The following is a 22,255-nucleotide window of genomic DNA, read 5'->3' on the forward strand; positions in this document are numbered from 1 at the left end:
GACCAGGAGCCGGTAGGGTGTCGGGTTGCCTTTACCTGTAATGACGTTGATATCAGGATACTGGTTCTCCGACAGCTCGACGTCACGCGTGTCTCTCTCAAAGGCCTCCCTCAGCTCCTTCTTCACCGCAGCCGAACCGCACAGACGGTACAGCCCCACCACCTGTTAACACGCACGCACCACTCTCAGTCCAGGAAGCAGGGAGCTCTGCTAAACACAGGTACATTCCTGTCTTTAATGGTCTCTGGCCTAGCTTGACAGGCAATAATGGCGGTTTTGTGGTGAAGGGGGTAGTGTGAACTACCCTGATTGTGTGAGAAGATGTGTTAAGCCAATGTTATTTGCATGGAGCCCAGTCAGAAATTTAAAAAATGAAAAAATAAACAGACATGACTAGGAGGGTTCAGGGTCATGTCAAAAATTGGCATTTAACAAAGCCCATTTTTCAATGCACAACTGCGCATTCCAAACCATGTTCCATAATGACTAGCACAGAACCCTCCAACTCTTGGTCACATGGTACATGAAAATAAAAGGGGGAAACTATCTAAATGCTTACAACATAGGCAGGTGATAAAAAGCTAACTGCAGAAAAAAAGTTTACAATTACAATTTTTTAAAAGTTTACAATTTTTACTCATTTAAATGTCCTGACTGTTAGTAAAGTTGACTTGAGTCAGCAACTGTCGGAGAAAAGTAAGGTTCAGAATACTTAATAATGCAAGTAAGAGCTTGATTCATGTAATAACACCCAGTTATGACAGAGTTTCCTTAAAGTATGTTAGAGACATTTAACAGTGATATACCCATGTGATGACCAATCAAATTAAATGAAAAATACTTTTTAAACTATAAAACTACTTTAAATCACTGGTACAAGTCTTTCTTTACCTTGCCAACAGATTTCTGTAGATTCTGTCTGTGAGCAAGCCCTCGACTTTGGAAAGGCATGCCAATTTAACAGACCATTAACAGAAAACAAAGGCAATGTGTTTACAGTGCCATGCCAGTATGCACTAGTCACGCTTCTGTTCACGTTCTCTTACGATCAACCCTGTGGTTCATCGACAGGAAGTCCAGCAACACAAGCAGTGTCCTCTAGTTTTATCTGCCTTCCTCTACAGATGCATAGAATGACACGTAGTACGACTTCATGAATTACAGCATTAAAGACTACGAGGCTGCCTAGCCTTCTATGGCAATATTATTTTGTTCGACGTTGTACGATAGTGAAAGAACATCAACAGAAAAATTGTGGATTTGTTTTTCTACATGTGCTAATAGTCACCATGAACTAGCCAACTGTTTTAGAGAGTGAGTGGGTTCCTTTGGCAACAAAGGAACCCACATACATTGTTGGAGTTCCTGTGCTATCTCCAAGTGATGAGGGGCGCATATCACCAATAGGAAACAATAGCTCCTGCTCATGTTCATTAAAAAGAACCAAAACACTTCCTGTGCTGAAATATTTGCTTCCTGAAGTACTCCGGGCTACCCGGATGTCCAGGCCAGGAAAGGAACTGTGTGATATTTAAACAGCAAAGGAACTGACAAACTCAATTGAGCAAGTCATTGAGAGGAGAGAGAGCAGCTCAATGGGTCGGCGAAAGACAGTTGCACCTGCACTATTAACAAGAGGCCATCACCTTCTGACCTGTTCTCCTAGTGCCGTTAACATATAACATCTTGCAACCTACTGCCAGTACTGCCAACTAAAAATGAAGTAGAAAAAAAAAAAAAAAAAAAAAGAACTTGCAGTCTGGTCTTTGTTTTCATACAAGTCCTAATTAAATTACAAAATCTGCACAGGACAGGATGTCTGGAGCGGTTTCAGCAGAGACAAGGGTTCTTCAGGTAAAACGAGAACGTGGGCCCTTGTAACTCTCATGACATTCTGTACATGCAGAATATGAGCTGGATTTGAGTTTTTCCCTCCCTTAAAAAAGACTAGCACTCAATCAGCCCTCATGGGGAACACTGTGTTTAAGCACATACCGCACATATGTCTCGCATGCCTTCCTGACACAAACTGTCTGAGGAGTTGGAAAACATCAACAGCCGTAACAGCCGCAAGGCACACTCCGCTTTCACGGCAACCCACCAGACCCTTCCGTACTGAAGACGTCTCTCTTTTCCCCCTCACTTTTTAAAATAATATCCCGTGCTGAAGGCAAAGTATACTTAAAGAGATACCGTGCGCCTGAGCCGCATGCCTCGGTGACACATCCTATAAATTCCTCCTAATCTAGCGTAGATCCCCTCCCATTGCAGACAGAGGCGTGAGGAGGCTGGGATAAGGGCCCCTACTGCTTTAATAATATCCTGCGTCTGCTCTGCTCAGCGCCAGCTGTGCCTGCCAGGGCTGCATGCTTTTCTAATTAATACAGAGAGCTCTCAGGATTAAAGGACAGGCCCTGCAGCCTGCAGCTGATAAATGTTCTTTATAGACCCAGAGCGCCCTGGAGCACCGCTTGGTCCCACCAGTGAAGGATAGCACATGAACAGTGGCCAGACACTTTTACTGCCAGCGTCTCCACTCCAATTAGGGGAAACGAAAGCCAGGATCTCGCTTTGGTGACAGTGGCTTGAGAGGTAAAAATGTGATTTGGCATATCCGCAATAACCCCCTGCCACCCCACATGTCAAAGCCATAAAGCCAAATAACACTACTTTGCAATACTCACACCCAATAAAATAGCACTATGATGTACTGTACAGTATATAGCAGAATACACATCATATAACAATGAAGAGTGCATTTAGACATTTGGCTTAGACAGACCACAGTCAGTGTTTTCTTATAGCAGAAGGCCAGAATGCTCACCTGACAGCCCCTCTTCTCGATCTCCGTGATGCACTTCTCGATGAGCAGAGGCACCATCAGCCCGGCCCCCTCCCGCTCCACCACCCTCCAGGCCTCCACCCCAAACACCTGGGGGTCGCGCTCCATGTCCGGCCCGTCCAGCGAGTTCTGCCACTGGTCCATGAGGTTTAGCTTCACGTAGATCATGCCCCGGGGCTCCAGCTTCACAGCCAGCTGGTGAGTCTTGGTGACCCTGAAGAGGGTGGGTAGCACCACAGTCCCATGGCAGCACACGCGGTTCTTGCGCGGGGTGGGCTCCCAGCTGAACACCACCAGCTTCAGGTGCTGGGCGTTCTCCAGCTCGATGTTGAAGGTGTGGTCCATGTCCAGGAAGGTGGTCCTGCAGGTGAGCAGGGCTGTGCGGGCCTTGTTGACCGAGTCCACCTGAATGGCGCAGTAGACGTCACGGGAGTCCATTCGGGGGGGCTTTAGGTCCTCCGCCCCGTAGAAGTGCAGGCTCATCAGGCCGGAGATGTACTGGGCGCATTTGGGCTGGTCCATGAAGCTGTAATGCCGGAAGGCGTCGATGTCCAGCTCGGTGCCGTGCAGCTTGGGGCTGCAGTTGGCCGGGGAATCCTTACTCTTCCCCGCCTTGCTCTCGGAGCCGTGCTTCCCAGACTTGGCCACCAGCTCGGGGGAGTCACCGTCACTCAGGTAGCCCCCCTTACTGGCGGACTTGGAGCCCCCGCTGTTGCTTTTCTTGCTGTAGCTTTGCTGTGTGGACACACTGCTGTCCAGGTGGTACCGGGAGATGACGTTTCTGCTGGCTGCTGTCTGGCTGCCCCCGGGAGACAGGCGGGCAGGGCCAGGACCTGCCTCTGCCCCTCCGTGACATTTTGGGGAGGAAGGTCGTGGCTCTGGCTGGCTTATATTGGGAGTCCCTTTCACGCTCAACTTTCTGCTGAGTTCTGGTAGTTTCTTCATCTTCATAGACAGTTTCCTCACAGTGCGCGGTGACTTGATCTTGTCTGGAAAGGACCAGTTGATGGCGCTTCCCTTTTTCAGGGGGTTGGGACTCGAGGGAGGCGAGAAGCCAGGGTTTGACAGTTCAGTGCCATCTGTGGGAACCACACGAGAGGTTAGCACAGGCAGGAATAATTTGTGGAATTAAACTGCAATGCCACACAACATTTAAGCACTGATCAGAGCACATTTAATCTACTGATGTAGAAATATACTTTGGTCTCAGGTCGTTGAGGTTTATAATGTTTCACGCAAAAATAAAAAAATTAAAAATAAAAATGCATTGCTGGTAGTGTATTTTTTGCAACACAATAATCCAATAGATCATACATTTTATGGGTTTTAACATTTGATACAGGATCTGTAACTTAAGTTCAGATTCCTTTTACTGACTGAAATAGTTCTAAATAAAGACTATTACAAAACAGTGCATTGAGAAGAGATTGCACTCGTCTCAGCATAATGCATTCTTATGGACTCATTGTTTGTTTCATTTCATTAAATCCAATCTTAATCTAGTCCAGTCCAGTAAATGAAATTTAACACTGCTTCACCTGCTTTTGCAGGCTAATCTGCCATTATATCAGCTAAACACATTTGAAAAAAAAAGGTAAAATTATCTTTCTCAGGCTTTGCCCTGGAGAACCTTCACTGAATCTGTCTGCTGTTTGCGTAAGAACCGTATTCGTTTCCTCCACAAAACCTCCAGGGCAGACAACTTATTCTTTTGTTTTGTGTTGAGTTCACAAGGCTAAAATAGTCCATCTGTGTACTAATCTGTCTGCCTTCAGACAGAACTAGGAACATGGCACAAGGACATTTTAGACGATTAAAGAATAATTTGTAGAACTAGGGACTCCCCACTGCTATCCCGATCTTCTTCCAAAAAAATGATTTGCTCTCCTAGCAGGATTTGCCCTTCAATACACTTTCTCTCTAGTACAGCAGATGAAACTGATGTCAAATCAGCAGGGAAAATGCAAGGCAATCATGTTTATGAAGGAAAATTAAAAGACCACGGGTTGAAAAATATGCATATTCTCATTTCAGATTTTACATCAAGAACACACATCAATGGAGGCAGGAAAAAAGGATTATTCACGAAAGGAAGTTGGCATCAGTGAAAAGTATTTAGGGCCAGGAACCATTTCCCAAAATAAGTTTTAAGATTTGGACTTTAAAAAAGTCATAAAAAGGTGACAAAGATACTCTGTCATTTCATTTCGTAACCGCAAAAATGAGCTCCCCGGACAAAGTGCTTCTGTTCTCTCCAAATTCTCACTAACGCACAATTCCCAGTTTTGTTTTTGTTTTTAACCGTGATTCCTCTACACTCTTGAAACAAAGAGTGGTTCTGTTGGCTCTTTGCAGCAGTGAGCAGTGGCAGGGACTGCCAACGGGGCCAGCTCTATTTTCAGAAGGCCTGCTGTGCTATTCTGGCAAGACTGGGACAGGAGCTGTGGGTCTCGACAGATGAGAGACAAAGGCCCCTTGTCCTGCAAATCAGAGCCCAGTTCGACGGCTGGGCCGTCCCGCAGCATTCCGAAATAATCACGGCCATGTTTAGACCCTTTCTTTCATGGATATTTCCCTTTTCACTATTCCTGCCAATAATTTGCACAAATAATGAAAGAGGAAGCTGGTGGAGATGGTGTCCAGCTCTGAGATGGATCCCACAAGGTGGTCACTGTGTGCGAACACCCTTGGAAATGCCAAATAACATCTGTGGGCAGAGGGTCCAACTCACTGCCTAGTGTCTACAGTACAAGATTTTCAGGGCAGCTCAGTGGTGTTTGCATATTCATTCACCCACACTTCCTGGAAGAGCCTCCACAGGAAATTGTACCAAAACCATTTTTCCACTAGGCTGCATTAGCTTTAAACCACACGGTGGAAAGGAAAACCGCTAGGGAATTTTGTTTCTATTGTGAGTTTGGGTTTGTTTCTATTGACTCACTTCGTCCAAATGCCTCCACTTAGAAGCTTTTGCAAGCAAAATTCAGAATGTATGCAATTGATTATATGACCCGTCTGTGGACAGCTCAATGTAGAAACTACACGTATAGTTTTCAAGTATTTTCATGAAAAGCAGCGCATCTACTTTATGCACAGAAAGAAGCCACATTCCCTGTTTGTTGTAGAAGTGTGTGGAGCACCCCCATGGCAGGAACCAATATGATAAGTGAAACAAATCATTTTGAAACATAAAAATATTTTTCAACCATAATTGCTTTGCCTTTGTCTTCATGTTATAATTGTTCCTAGCCCCAGGCAAAAAAACAGCCTAATCAGCTAATGTCCCATGATGAAAGTGTAGCCATGGCACCAGATCTCCAGGAGAACACATCTGCCCTGCCCTGCAGCATCTTTCACACTGCAGCCATAAAGGCAGACCAACGTCACTCCTTACCCAAGGTTCTGCTAGCCTGGCTGAAACCCTATCCCCAGGCCCAAGCCAGGGATCAGAGGGTGAAAAGCTGCATTCCACACACTGGAACCAGAGAAGACAGAACAATTTCTCCACAACAAACCCCCCAACCTCAAAATCCTCAGGCGCCCAGCCTGTAACACCTCTGACAAAGCTTCGGTCCCCGTTCACAGCCTACAACAGTTCTTAATAAGGCTCGGCAGAGACAGGTGCTGATGGAGCGGGAGCGGTTGCTAGTCCGTCGCTAATTAGGGGAAGCAAAAATGGAGCCAACTTCTATCCCTCAGCATTGCTCTTCCTACACATCCCCGCCCTCAGATTGACTTTATTTTATATCAGACTAAGCAAGCACTACTTGTATGAATAAAGGTCACCAAGTTTCTGTTTGTCCTTCCTTTTATAACATATGTATTTAACCACAAATATTTATATAAAAAAAAGACAAGAAAAACTATTTGAAAATTCTGTTGGCAAATGTAATACTAGATCTATAAAACACAGGACAACAGGAGATGAGGTGCTTCTTTACAAAGGTTGCAAAAAATCCAATGCTGTCTAACACGAGAGGGCATGCAGGCCCTGCCACTGCCAAAAAGATGGCTGCTTGCCAATGTCTGTTTTTCTCTGCTACAACTTCTAGTCCCTTCTATTTTATCTGACTTTTTGTGTATCTGAAGCAACCAGCATGCCCCTTGATTCAAACAGGCTACTCTAATCAAATTACCATCTACAACCAGTCCGTACTGATTTACCATGAAATTGTATCAAATGCACAACAACATTCATACCTCAATGTCTCTATTGTGCATCAAGTTGCACAGAGATCTGTCCCAATAATGGTGTATGGTACATGCTAAAGGAAACCAGTATCAGACAGCTTGACAAACGGCAAACTTGCAGTCTCTGTCCATATTCCAAATTCATTGCAAACAGGAACCTGACTTTAGAACACCCAGTCTTTTCATTGCAGCAAAGTGAAGAGAGATTTCCAATTCTTGGTGTGCTGCACCAAGCTCCACTCATGTACTACTCTCCAAATGACAGTGCCCTTGCTCACACAGCAGAAACCTGGTACTGCACAAGCAGCCAGTGACTGTTCAGGGTCTGTGCAACAACGAGGGTTCCCTTTGTTTTTCATCTCCCCCAACACGGATACGCCTGGAATGAGGCACTAATCATGGGGTCTTAGTCAAAGTGGTGGTCCAACTGTTCCTTACACTTTACAGTTCAGCGTCTACTGTGTCCCACAGAACCCTACACTATACATTAACGTAATGATGAGTACCTTATTGTCTAAAGTTTTTAGTACGGATTCCCACATTCAGTTATCATCTGTACAAAGCCTATAGCAATTTCAGTACTTTCCTTATTCCATTTTGGAGATAGTTAATCATGTTAGTTAATCATGTTAATTACAACAATTACTTGAATACGGAACACCAAATTAGTAACAAAAACAACTGCTTGAGCTACCTTGGATTTATATTTGTTGCCTAAAAATTTGTATTATTGCCAAGCAATTTTAAGGCACAGATATGTTAGTTTAATGAAAAGGCTCTAATCTTCCAATCAGGTGAGCCTACCACTAGCCACTTCGCCCAGCATTCTGCAGTCACATTTAGATAGGATGTCAACTCAGATTACATCTTGGAGGATTACAGGCATTTTAACTAGTTTAGAGGGGCAGTGGCATGTCAATCAAGGTTCATCACCATGACAGCACGAGTTACTTAACAGCGCCAGCTAAGAACCACCACTGGCCTGCTCTCTTTGATGCAAAAACAAATGCTGGGGTTTGTACCACATGGGGTGGTGCTGATAGACCTCACAGGCAACCACAAAGTCAACACCAACCAGTTCAAGAATAAAAATAACGAAGCAACAAAGACCATCACATATTGCGAGATTCCCCATCTTTGTATGTTTCTTAAAAAAATAATACTGCTAATTTAACGGTGAAATCTGTTGTATAAGAAATCTGCCAAAAAATCTTAGTATTCTACAATTCCATAAAGTTATACTGATTTTGAATAATAATTAAAAAACTTAATTAGATTAACTTGCTTGAATTAATTCACTAATTTAATTTAGCTTAGTCTTTGTTGTTGAGTGTTCTGACACTGTTTTAATCTTTCGCGCATTAATTCAAATCCCTCCTTGTAAACCCCTCCACTGTAAAGGCCTTGGACAAGGGCAGCATGTGATGAAACCACGATGTGGCCCATCAAAGAGGCTCTGCTTGTTTACCATCTGTCACTCACACCAATGTCAATGCCACAGTGACACTCGGACCAGCGCAGCATTGTAAATGAGCTCTATTCAGCGAGTATCTTCGCACGTGACATTTCCTGACTATACTGTAGATGCAAAAAGAAAGAACTACTTCAGTCATTAGCTTATGTAAACAGAAATTGTACAAGTTTTCTGATTTTTTTAAAATAAACCTGAATTGTATTTATCTAAATACAATTATGAAAGAAAATATCAGAGTAAAAGAATCATGAATACAAAATATTTGTTAAAATGAATACAACTGTATTTAAATGTATATAATCTTATGAGAATGTAAACACTTTTTAATGCAGCACTAAAATGCTTCTCGATTCATGATATGGTCAGGAAATTAATTTCCAATCTATTCATTAATAATAATACGATTATTATTATTAGAATTATCATTTTATAATCCACCTTTCATATAATGTGCAAACAAATTTAACTTAGCATGCATATTTACCCTCAGTCTGGTTATTAGTGAGATTGTGTTACTGTGTGCTGATATGATAACACAAATGTCATGGGTAATGAAGGGTAGCACACAGCAGTGGTTTGTTCTTCTTTTGATGTGGCAAAAAGAGCTTTGTCATACTGACAAATCTCATTGCATAATTCGATTTTTTTAAGGAAAATTATCCATGGCATGCATAAGATCTCCATTGTGCACAGAAATGGCACACTTTATCGCCCACAATGCAGCTAGTATGTCTTTGTTGAAATCTGTATCCTTGTAAGGGGTAACTAATGATTTTGTATTTTTGCCTGCAAAATACCTACTGTAAGACGTGCTATACTGCAGAATAACAATATTTAAACAAAATAATGTGAAACACTCAGAAGCAATTACTGCCTTTGCTGGGTATCATTGCGAGGAATATATATTGTGTGTTATTCCGTGAGCTTCATGGCTTTGCTAGCTCATAGCCAGCAGGGTGACAGTAATTCCTGAGTGAGTAATTTCTCACTCGGAGTAGCTGCATTTTTGAATGAGTCGGTGTATTAGGCCACCATGAATACTATTCTGCAGTGCTCTGGAATCAAGAGAGCTCAATTCTGGGCTCATCTCCACCACTGAGTCAAAATTACAAATAGAGATGGTTGGGATAATTCGACAATAAAAAAACTGCCTTCTAGAAACATATAATGATGGTTTGGGTATAAGTGGGCCCGTCCACTTGCGCTATGTAACAGGATAAAGAGTATATATGAAACCTATGCTTCAAAGGAACAGTGGAAAGTAGCAGACCTTTATCGATTAACAAAAACGTTGCCTGCTCTTAAGAGACGAGGTAATGCTTTTATTAGATAGCCATCTACTAATGTCCGTGGCTATTTTCGGTCTAACCAAGATTAAAGAGAGCAGAGATTTTGTCGTTTGCATTAAGAAATGCTTGCGGAAAATGACCACCGGCAGACAGTTCTCCGAAACGGGGTCTGAGGAGACAAAACTGTACCTGAAGCTGAGGCCTTGGGTGCTGAGTTTTCGTCTGCGGGCTTGCACGCGAACATCTGCCTGTGCAGCTGTGCAGGCTCCGTGGAATGTGTGGTATTTGCGTGACTTGCCTCGTTGCCCGGGCTGCCCTGACATTCCCCCACACCCTCCCAATCGGCGGGAGACACCCCAGGAGCCCATCCGCAGTCCCCGCTGCTGGTTTTCCTCCGGGGGACGGCGTGCTCAGACGCTGAGGGGACCTGCAGCCGCACCGCCACGCCGCGGGGCCCCGGCTCCGGCTCCTCGTCCTCGGGGATGGGGTTGTACCAGATCTCCCCCTCGTCGTCGGCGTCGTTCTCCTCCGCAGGGTCCACGGCCCTGGCGTGGGTCACGGTGATGTGAGACAGGTGCAGACGCAGGGGCTTGCAGTGCCCCGCCGGGGCCGCGGGGGGAGCCGGCCTGCGGACCTCGGAGGGGAAATTGGCCGTCGGACCCTGGTCCTCCGCTTCTCCCATGGCAACCAGGCCATCCTTCCCAGAGCTCTGCTGAAGCCAGTTGCGCTTCTTCGATACGGTGATGGTGTTGAGGGGCGGCCGGGACTCACTGTATATGCCCACTCTCAGCTCCCTGGCGGCTGCGATGGAGCTGTTAACATTTTCAATCAGGGCTGCAAGGGAATAAACAAATATGAGTTTCCTGGAATGCAAAACATTTACTCAGCCACTGAAATGAGCATCAGAAGACATAATGGTACTAATATAAAGTTGAGAAGCACATAGGGACATCCAAGCCATACTAATCGATGACACTGCTTAATAACAGCCAAATAACAGCCAGAGGCTATACAGAGTTAAAGGTAACTCAAAAGATGCTCTCTCCATTATTGCTCGAATCACAGTGTAACAATGGCTTACAAGCAGATTTACTTTAGTATATTCCTGGAAGGATAACTATGTGCTTCACCGGCTTATAGACCACAATTGTATCATGAAACATATAAGGTTTAACTGATAGTAATTTGCAAGTAAATGCATCTGCATTCACAATGTCTGTGTAACATTATATCATAATTAGCCTAAGTAAGAAAGGAAGATGTCTTTTGCTCATTCGGACACATAGGCTACTACATATCACATAAATCATCTGCTCTGGCTTTGTGTTTAATGTCTGACAGAATCAGTTTAAGAGAATATGCCTAAAAGATCCAAATTACAGCTTGTATGGTGATTACTAGTAGTTTACGTTAGTATTATAAAGATATTTTCATGCATTTACTACGCAGTTACAATTTAAAATGCATCTTACTCGCATGTGAGAAGTTTGACCGCAACTGGTTTTGTTTTGTTCTGATCTACTTTGACCGAGCACAAACTTTTAATTGTATGTTGCGAGCCGCTGGCGAGCCACACCAGCAAATTAAACGCGGACGGCTTCCATCCGAGGGCAGTGTGCAAATTCAGAAATAACTGAGGTCACACAGGGAGTGCTCTCATATGTGGGAAAGTACATATTCTTTATCACAGTGTACAAAATTGAAAATACTGGAATGACAGCTGCAACAATAAAGTGAAGGCTAAACATACTCCCAGCATTTGGACTTTGGAAATAAGCAATGCAGGACGAGCAAAATAGCAAAGCAGCGATGAATGTAGTGTTTTATCTACAGCATAGAGTGGAATCAGGACACAGTGGGCATGTTTCTGCAGTGTCCTTTATCGGCAGGGAAGGCAGACGTTAAGGTGCTGTGAGGTCTGTTATAAGACTTCAGATAAGAGCAGCCTCACACTGAAGAATTCTCCCAACACATATGTGACACAAGGTCTCACAAACCTTTTATACATTAAATAGAAATAACAACATCTTTTACTGATTTAATCTGGATAGTGTGCCTTAAAAAGAAACACTGGGTTCCCCCTTATATGAAAGAAAAGAGGAAAGAGATGACTTTGACTTCCAAGGGAAGTCGGCACGCAAGGAGATAATACTGAGATGTTGAAAATACTGAAATCTCTCTCGCGTCACAAGCCAAGGCTTTCAAAACGCATAAGAGGTTTAGACAACAACACCAACTTCGGAGTTGAAAAATAATTAAAAGAACCAAGGGTCCTTGAAGGATCCTGATCCAACATGCTTCAGAGGTTACATTAAAGATTGTTTTGAGGTATGTATTCTCCCAGACTAGTTCCTTAACATGTTAATGACAAGTTACCTTTCCTCAAGGAAACAAGATTCAACAAAACCATAGCTACAGTCTCCAAATTACAGACTACAAAGAACATTTTCACTTGCACAACGAATGCATGTGGGAGGAGGGGGCACACTGAATTTAATTAACACTATCTGAATAAGCGTTGTCTCAAGAGACTGTGTGTTATTGGTACAATGGAAAATAATGCTATGTAGGATATGGGTAAAAGGCATGGAAGGAAAAAATGCTATTTTTAGCTCACATACTATATTTAATAATGAAACATTTTGACTAACAGGATGTTTGTCAGGCAATTCCTCCTGCACCTGTACCCAACGGAGGTTGGATGCGCACACAAACTTGGACGTCTTGTATGTAGGAAAAGGGTATCGTAAGCACTTGTGTTTTATGGCTTATTTTTAAGGTGAAAAAAAAATTCTGCTTGACTGCTGGCATTAGTGCTTCAATTTAAATAATAGAAATAAAATATTTCTAAAGTGAAATTCTCCAATAGACTGCAGTGGTTTCTTCAGATGTAGAAGCAAGTCATGAACTTATGAAAACAACAAATTGTGATTCCTAGCCATACCCTTTCTCACTCATAACTGTATAACTGCATGTGCACGTGTGTGAGATTTCAATGTGCCCATAATGCCACATAATATACCAAGCATGCAAATGTAATTGGAGAGCACATTGGAGAAAATAATCAGAAACCTTTACTTATGATTTGAATGTAAAAACTACCGCACTACAACTAATAATTGAAGCATTATCAAAAAATCACCATTTATTTCTTAGAATGATGAATCCCTGCAGTTTTGTTCCAAGTTAATCTACTTGTGTTGAATTGCACTCTCTTAAAAGGAAGTGCATACCTTTAAGGGGGTCTTTCATAATACACCAGGAGCAGGCTCTCACACGCTCAACATTCCAGCCTGTAGCAAAAGATTTACAATCATCTCCCCTATTTTCGCCTTTAGACTCAGATAAACACAAGTAAATATAATGGACCTGACAGAGAAATTTAAGATGCTTTTTAAATTGCACAATATCAAAAATAAAAGCCTAAACCAATTGTCATGTTAGATCCTGAACCTGGCGAGTGAAAAATGATTTAAAACATTACAAGTAGATCTCCAACAATTTCAACTAAACCAAGTAGTAGCTAACACACATTTTATCTGTACAGGTTATACATTCATATTATTTAAGACAATCCATGATTGCATATCCGTGTACACCATATTGCAGAATGAGTAGATCACAAACTATATTCAGGCTCTATGCAAAGTTTCTCCAGAGTCATTTCATACAGGTCATACCAATGAAAGTCATGTCACTTCAAATCATGCAGCTTGCAACAGAACTTGAAAATAATTCAGGCTCAAATGTATGTAAACTCAAAAGGAGCCATTTCAAAGGAGCTATAATACATTGACCGATTGGACTTACAATTGAGGAGAACTACCGTGATAAGTCTTAGTACTAACTGGCGAAAAAATAAAAGAACAACTATGAACTTCTGTACCGATTCAGAATGTGTTCACTCAAAACTTCAAAAGTCCACTACAACCAGTAGCTACTGAGCATTTTTATATCTGATCTGGCTCTCCAGTCAGTTATTACATTTCCTCCCTTATGCCCAAAGCTCAAGAATCTTTCTCCTTCGAAACTAGGGCTTAGTGCTTTGGTGAACCTCACAACTGTAAGGTCACTCATAAAATTATGGCCCTTGTAACAAAAAAGTATTATTAATATATGGCAGTAACATTTTTGCTTTGCACTGGCAAGGAGAAAGGATATTTTGTTCTTCCAAATGTGCAGATTGTAATTCAATGAAATTATACAAAAATAATAAATACATAAATTAAAAATATATACAATCTTTTTCCCTGCCTTTTAAAAATATATTCTGAAAGTTCATATGTCCACATGACGATTATAAAAATGTGAAACTGTAGGCCATTCAAAGGAACTAATCTGCAATTTCTGTAACAGCATGAGCCTGTGTTATCCCGCTGTGGTGCCTCTTCCCCTACACTACTCATGTTATGATTCTGGATTCAAGTGAAGACTTTTGAACAGGAGCACTCAGGGTTGGGAATTTAGAAGTGGTTTGTGTGTGAGCACCAGGGATCAATACAAAATATGTTGAAGATCAACAGGGCACAAATTTTGCTGCGTCACTTCCCCCTGGTAATCTCCGGAGAGGGACTCCCCATGTCAGAAAGTGCACCATAAGTTGAACAGGCCACATACTATGCAAACAGTGTGCAGTCGCCTGGTATGAGATTCTACTGATGGGCCCCAATGATGCAGGACCAAACCGGGACCAAAAACTGAACACAATGGTCACATCTCTCAGGAGGGAGAAAGCTTCCCTTCAATCTTATGCATACAGCCTACCCTCTGCGTAACAGATGGCCTGAGCAAATACCTGGCCAGTGTGTGTGGAGGGGTCCAAGTCAAAGTCAGCCTTTCTTCAGCCATGTCATTATTACAGGGTAAGAAATTGTGTCACATTATGACTTAGATACAAATTGAATAAAAGAGCAGGTAATGGACACTTTTTGACTGTTCCCAAACCCATTTTATTGTCTTTTTCGTATCTTTTGCTAAACAAAGATGGCAAAGGATACAGAGATTCCTATTAGTCAGTATAAAATGATAAGCTGAAGCCTGTCTGGCACAGACATATCAAAGTATCACATTTATGCATATATATTATTCAGTCTGCAGCACTGGTTGGTGCAACCATCATCTGATATCTCTTCAGCAGTACCGGGAACCAGTAAATACATTACTGAGGACACATTTTGACAAGAGGAAGCATTGTACCTTGAGTCAGTGCTGTGTGTTTATTAAAAAACATTGCAGCAGAGTAATAAGATCTGGCACTTTATAAACACCAAACACCGCACCCCAATAAAACTGCTACAACAGGCACCAGTAATGAGAACTGCAAGCACAGTCAGAACCAATATGGAGCCAAAGACACACTGGCATCTGCAACAAATTTATTTAATTAACAAATGCAGACCAACGTTTATAATGATATAAAATATATCCAGCACACTCTGCTTACCACAAACACAAAATATATCCAGCACATTCCGCTTACCACAAGCATAGCTCCTGCCCATAAATGGTTTTCACTTCCTATGGGGTGATTCCGTGAAAAATCAACCAGAGGTGTGGGTGGTGACCACTTCCATTGGATTTGTCATTCACAAAATATTGGTTCTTAAAAAGGTCACTCGTGAGTGAAAATTGGAGTTTGTGTTTAAAGTTTGAAGCTTCGCATCTTTGGCATTAAAGCGTGGACAAACCATGCACTTACACATCATTTTTACTTTCAGACTTTTATAATACTGCTCAGAAAATGTTCAAAAATGCTAAATTATGCCAACTGGCTTTTTAAACATTTTTGATGACTTACATCATCACTACCACTTGCAGACGTGGTCAAGAGGTTCAGCTGTTTTTCAGACATAATGTCAGAATAGGGAATAAATGTGATCTAAGTGACTTTGACCGTGGAATGATTGTTGGTGCCAGACAGAGTGGTTTGAGTGGCTCAGAAACTGCTGATCTCCTGGGATTTCCACGCACAACAGTCTCTAAAGTTTGCAGAGAAGGGTGGAAAATATCCAATGAGCAGCAGTTCAGCGGGCAAAAACGCGTTGTTAATGAGAGAGGTCAGAGGAGTAGGGCCAGACCGGTCAAAACTAACGGAAAGGTGACAGTAACACAAATAACCACGCACTACAACAGTGGTATGGGGTACAGTAGCAGAAGACTTAGTAAGTCTAAAAAATAAGTCTAATAAATAACTAGACTAATTCAGTGCTCACTGAGTGTATACAAACAAGTCACATCAGAAATGTGGCTAGTCTTTTGTATAAAACAGTGATCAAAACATATTTAGCATTTGTGTATTTATAGTTATATCACACTGATATAAAATAATATATAAAGTTAAGTGTAAAAACTAGATTTGTGTTAACATGTAATTTTGGGGTAAAATACTTTAGACTCATAGGCAAAGAAAGATTGATGTAATTTGCTTCAATAAGTAGTAATAATTTACCTATGTTGGGGTAATACTGCTCAAGGATAGCTAGTAGGACATTTGGAAACTTGATTTCAAGGACAGATAGCAGTTAACACACATTTTAGCCAAAATGCCAAATCAGATGCTGAAGAAAAATGACAGAAAGCAAATAAAAGCGTCAAACAACAATGATTTGACCCCACTGTGGCTGAAACCATGCTGTCTGCCCACAGAAGATTTAATATAATCCTAATTCATTTGCCCCTAAATAACACAAACAATATACCACGGTTCGAAATGACCTACAGGGCTAAAACTGAAGACACCTTGTTGGCACTGAGTACACACCCCTCTATTGCCTCTAGCAAACAACTTCTCCACCAAAATGACACCATTCACTTGACAACATAACAACAGCATCACTATATTTGATATTCTCTTCTCTTCTAAAGATTAAATATGGCTCAACAAAGCTGTATGGAAACTTCAAAGATGAACATGGGAAAATAATAAACAATGCTAATAATTATGCAGAAGTCCAGCCCTATAACAAAAATGTTATGATTCTAAAATCCAGATGTATATATTTTTTGTTAAATGGAAAAACGTGTGACTGAAGAGAAGAAATTAATTAAATACAATAAACACTTAAAGTAAAGCAATCAGCTGACCACATTAAGGCACAGACATGTACATACAACAAGCTTAACCATATGCAATGCACATTAAAATAAAACCATATAAACCTGAAGGCTTATAGTCTGGAGTTGCTATTCACAACAGATTTGAGACAGTTTTAAAAACAGTTCTTTGTAGCGAGCTTTTGGTGGTATAATCTGAGACCTGACCTTAATAAATAGCCTACTTAATCACTCACCATTTCATCAATTCATAGTGAAGAATTAAGGACTAGTAGAGAAACAAGTTAGGCAACAGGAGTGGCATTCAAAACATGCACTCAGAGGTCTTTTTAACTCAGGTCTCTAGGAGACTTGGACAAATCTAACAGTAGTACTAGTGTTTGCCCATTCCGCCCAGCCCCCACCCCAAGCCCCAAACAACAGAACCTACATGGGCTCAGTTCAAAGTCCTAAGTAATGCTTACTTGGAAACATACATAGCATGTTACACTGCATCAAGTTTCCTTCAAGGATTCCCCCGCAATAACCTCCTACAGACAAATTGGTTTGAGCAGAACATTCGTGTTGTGAGAAACTGAGACAGAGGCATCAGTGAAAGGAATGGAGAAACACCCGCCAGCCCGACAGCCAGGCCAACAGCTGTCCCCTCTGAACAAATAAACACTGCTTCCGCCACACTCCACAGGCCAATCTGTCTGTTGCACTGACTCAGATAGTGAAAACAAGTGTGCACAGGGAAAATTGAATATTGAAAAATCAATTTTCTTTGTAACAACACCAGGAAAAAGGGATAGCTGCAAGATTTTAACATTAAGGTCGACTACATAAAGCGTAGATGTTTTCAGATTTTACCATTTCCATCTTTTGTTTCACTGGCTGTAAGATGCATTCGACTGTTGGTGGCCCCATCTTAAATTATTTTGCAAGAATTAATTGTATTTCCTGTTCCAAATTTCAGTCATTTTAATTAAGGTTCATTATTTTAAAACGACCACCAATAATATATATGATTCCCATGTTTCATGATACAAGTGGTTGTAAACCTTCAAAAGTACAATAAAATATTCAAATGTATTTTAATACACATTACCATACCTTCACCAAAATAGAACTAATACGTGTGTTAGTGTTAGTTAATGTGCTAGAGTTGTAACCCCCGCCGTGCTACTAATGTTAAATGAACTTGAATGAGTGTGAAGAAAGACCCGCCACCAGTTAGAAGGAATCGCGAGGAAAGCAAAGAGTGGCATTCCATCCCTTTGCTTTGCATTTGGAAGAGCCACCAGTTGAGTTTTTTTAATGGGGAATGACAGCATTCGAGGGTCCCAGAGAAATGTATCCAGTTGTCACGCCTTGCGACGTGCCTACCTGACTGCTGAGCTCCCAGGCAGGGAGCCACACTTTTGCTTCCTTGAACTCTGGTCATCTGGGTCGCAGCTTTTGTCCTGTTTGAAACCCCGTGGCCAGACCGTAAACTAGACGGGCCATGGGCACGGAGCGAAGACCCCGTGATGCGCTGCTTCATTTCTGAGGACAGCATGCGTCCTTTGTGCATCCACTCCTGCATCTTGTTGACCGTCACCCCTTGAGGCCTGGCAGAGACCGCCATGGCCCCAGAAAAATCTTGTTTGTTGCCCTGAGTTTCTGCATTATCGGACGAACCTGTCAGACTATTGACAGAGCCACTGCTTTCATTCAGTAACCCGTCATCTCCATTGTCTGGAAGCAGATCGTCACTGCTCACGCCATCGTACTCAAGCCGTTTCTCTTGGCTACCAGCTAGATTGTTAAATTCGTTGCAGTTTTTGCCGACAAAACAAATTCTGGAACCAAGGCATTTGAGGCCTGGTGGATGCACTTTTGGGTACTTAATCGCGCCGTCACTAACAGAACGTTGTAACACTGGCATTATTTTCGTGTCCGACAAGTTTTCAAAACTCCTGCTAATTAGAAAGTTCTGGGCGCAGAGTTCACGGTTTTTGCTGGTATTTTGTGGTCCCGCATCGTTATCGGACACCTGTTGAGGACTGTTTTCTCCAGAAGACCACGCATCAGTATCTATGGCCTTGGCAGACGACTGCGAGCAGACACTGTCCTGTGAATGACTGGAAGTGCTCGCCTTGTCGACATTACCGTTAACACTGACCTGGCTATCAAAACTAATATCATGCATTGCATTTATTAGCAGATAATACGCTTCTTTTAGCTGGGTCCTCAATCTATCGGTTTCTAAGGCACTATCATTTATACCCATTTTAAAAGTGTCGTGAGTAGGCCTATCTGGACCCTCGGAATTTGCGATATCGACGTGATCAGATGCTTTCCCGTCATTCATATCAAGGTTTTGATAATCAGTTTCATAAAACGGAAGAATTTCGTTATCATAGTAATCGTCGTCCTCACTGTCCAATGAATTATGGCGTTGTGCTCCCTCTCTGAAACCTACGTAACGAGAGGCCACGTTAACGTCACATATTTCTAACTCTGTAGGGAAAAATGTTGGACTTTGTAGATTACTGACTTTGTAATCTCTTTGATGCTCTGAAGCATTACCATAACTTTCTATATTTCTTATCAAAATATGTTCCTCTACATTATCAGCATTGGTTTTATGATAAGGCCCACCAAACTGATACATTTGTGTCCCTTTACTAATAGCATTTGTTTCACATGCTTGGCTGTGGTCAGTCCGCACACTCGTGTCTTTTAGATCTCTCAATGTTTCCATGAATTGTAGATTATCTTCGGATTGGAAGCAGAAATCAGTTTCGTCGCAATGGGTCTTCAGATCTTTTTTACAGCCTACATTTGTTCCACTGTTTTTTGAAACTGGATACTGACCATCTGCGAATTTACGCGTCCCCGTATCTGTACAGACCATTCTGCACTTTAAAACACGATTTTCACACATCCCAAATCCTATCGAATCTCCTCCAGAAAGCTGTCGCGGTATAGGGACGGGGTGTTTTTTCTGCCCCTGTGATCTCCCACATGACCCAGGTCGCACTTGTCTGGTGAAATTGAGCTCTTGCTTATTAAAACTGCTCATCTCGTCACTGTCGCTCCCTCTTTCCTGCGTTTCTCTTTGAACTGAGACCCCCAAGAGTTCCTCATTAACTCGACCCCTAAGCCCCAATTCCTCGCTACACTGAATGTCCCACCGTCTAGTGTTTATGTGCATGGAAGCCTCGCACTGAGGAAACGTATTCTCAACAACTGTTTTCTCGTGTACAAAGCCTATATCTCCGTTATCAAATCTCCTAATAAAGCAACTGTCGCTGCCCTTCAGTGTATCTGGCACAAAGTTTAACTCTGCGATAATTATTGCTTGCTGCGTTTGCTCGGCTTGCTTTTGCAAAACTTTGTCTTTACCTTCTCTGCCCCCATTAGCTGCAACGCCGCATCCACCAGCTGTCGTCCCTTTCTTGGATTTCTTCCCCCGAAGTTTAGCTAATAATGTCCTCCGCAGAGGATCAGCCATTCCTTTTCGCCCCTGTGTTTTTCCAGTTTCAGTAGATATACTTCGGCGAGTTGAAATCAATTAGAGCGGCCTTTTCTTCGATCAAAACTCCCCTACAATCCGGAGCCCTCTCCATTCTCCACTGTCACCGCTCGCTCTCTGTACTTCGACTGCTAGCCCGCTTGGTAGCTCACTTGCCCCCCCTTCCACCACCCCCCGCAGTTCAAATGCTTGGAATATTTTCTAGCGGGGGTGAAAGGTTATACGCGTATTGCGCAAGCTCTAATGGCAAACACTTCTTTTTGGGATGTTTATGATGTTGGTGAAGAGATTTTTAGAGTGCAGAAGTTGACACTTGGACTTAAAACTCATAGTCAACTCGTTCCGGATATTTTTATTTGTATTTACACGTGAATAAGGGTGCGGATCCAGATGCAAACACTAATTTAGCTGTTTTGGCAAAAGGAAGGGTTTCTGAACCACAATTAAAACCTTAATTGTTAGTTTTTTCTTGATTTCTGGATATAAATAAAGCTAATCCACTGTTCACTAGAATAATCGTATTACAAGTGTAACATACTATCAAATAGACCCTATATGTTTCGAGGTAATATCTTTTTAACCAATTCCTGCACAGACCACCTAGGATTTCAAATGTGGAAGGAAATCAATGTATAAATACTGTAAACCGTTCTGTCATATTCTTGTATGAATATATAAAATGTGTATATTTTCTCCAAAAAAAAAAAAAACGTGGTAGAAGTTAATGGTCTATGATGAGCTAGTGCATTGTGTAATAATGCATTTTGGACTACTTGATAAAGAGGTTTTAGAAAATATGAAACACCTTCAGTTGATCTGTGAAACATCACTGAGATAAAACTGCTTTTAGACAACACCTTTTTCTTTAATGAGATGAACTTGACAATAAAAGCCGAGAGAAGCCAGAAGTACAGGAAATGACAGAGTGCAAGATTATAAGTACTGGTGTCTGCAGCCAGAGTTGATCTCTACTCCTCTCAGAATTGCTTCCAGTTGGTAATGTTTGCGGTGGGGGGATGGGGCACACCTACCCAGGCTAATTAATGTTTTCCTATTTTCTGTTATTCTTGACTGCATGTCCTTTAAACTTGTAACTTGTTTACTAATATAGTTAACTAAAAATGCACATAATGTGTGCATATTCAGGCAGCTACTTAATACAATTTCTGAACATATTAATATATAATTGTGAATTGTATACTGTAGCTTATAATAAATGTGTGAGTGGGAATTTATGTGGAATAGACGTGTGGAATATATATGTGTAAAATGCATATATTCAAAAGTAGGCTGTTCAAAGTGTGCTGACCACTGTAATCTGTTATAATATTTGTTCCAGAGACATACTGTACAATGTTTCCAGGAAATGTTAGCAGTTGTGTTATACTGGTGTGTCTTTTTTGTAATGTCTATTTGAAAATCCTGAATATTTACTGACAGAGAATACTGAAGTCAGATCTTGTGTGATAGTGAATAGACACTGATAGTTGTCAGATATGAGTTTGAACTATTAGTTGGACTCTGAGGTACAACTTCTGCAAAGAGTATGAATGTCAGGCCATAGTGTCATATATATATATATATATATATATATATATATATATATATATATATATATATATACAGTTAGCACTTTATTAGGTAGACCTGTACACCAGCTTGTTAAGGCTAATATTTCATCAGCCGATCATGTGGCAGCAAGTAAATGCATACAAGCATGCAGACATGGAAAGTTTCAGCAGTTTTTTAGACCGAACGTCAGAATGGGTAAGAGATATGATCTAAGTCACTTTGACTGTGGAATGGTTATTGGTGCCAGACAGGGTGGTTTGAGTATCTCAGAAACTGTGGATCTCCTGTGACTTTAAGAAGGGTCGGACTGGTCAAAGCTGACAGGAAGGTGA

General features: G+C 41.7%; 1 protein-coding gene across 5 annotated transcripts in view; it reads right to left on the bottom strand.

Moving 5' to 3' along the window:
* The window catches only part of syde2 (synapse defective 1, Rho GTPase, homolog 2 (C. elegans)), a 33,524-nt gene extending 13,061 nt beyond the window's left edge, over window positions 1-20,463 (bottom strand). For 3 of the 5 annotated variants that reach the window (XM_061240436.1, XM_061240437.1, XM_061240439.1), the window contains exons 1-4: window positions 18,218-20,463; window positions 9,986-10,630; window positions 2,825-3,921; window positions 36-162 (exon numbers count right to left, since the gene is read on the bottom strand). In XM_061240436.1, coding sequence (XP_061096420.1) covers window positions 36-162; window positions 2,825-3,921; window positions 9,986-10,630; window positions 18,218-20,330 — 3,982 coding nt within the window. In that variant the 5' untranslated portion in view covers window positions 20,331-20,463. Of the gene's footprint in view, window positions 1-35; window positions 163-2,824; window positions 3,922-9,985; window positions 10,631-13,029; window positions 13,508-18,217 lie in introns of those variants that run through there. The other 2 variants (XM_061240440.1, XM_061240441.1) reach the window with 2 other exon arrangements.
* Between the last annotated feature and the right edge of the window lie 1,792 nt (window positions 20,464-22,255).

The sequence above is a fragment of the Conger conger genome, chromosome 4 (genome assembly GCF_963514075.1).
Source record: "Conger conger chromosome 4, fConCon1.1, whole genome shotgun sequence".
NCBI classification, from domain to species: domain Eukaryota; kingdom Metazoa; phylum Chordata; class Actinopteri; order Anguilliformes; family Congridae; genus Conger; species Conger conger.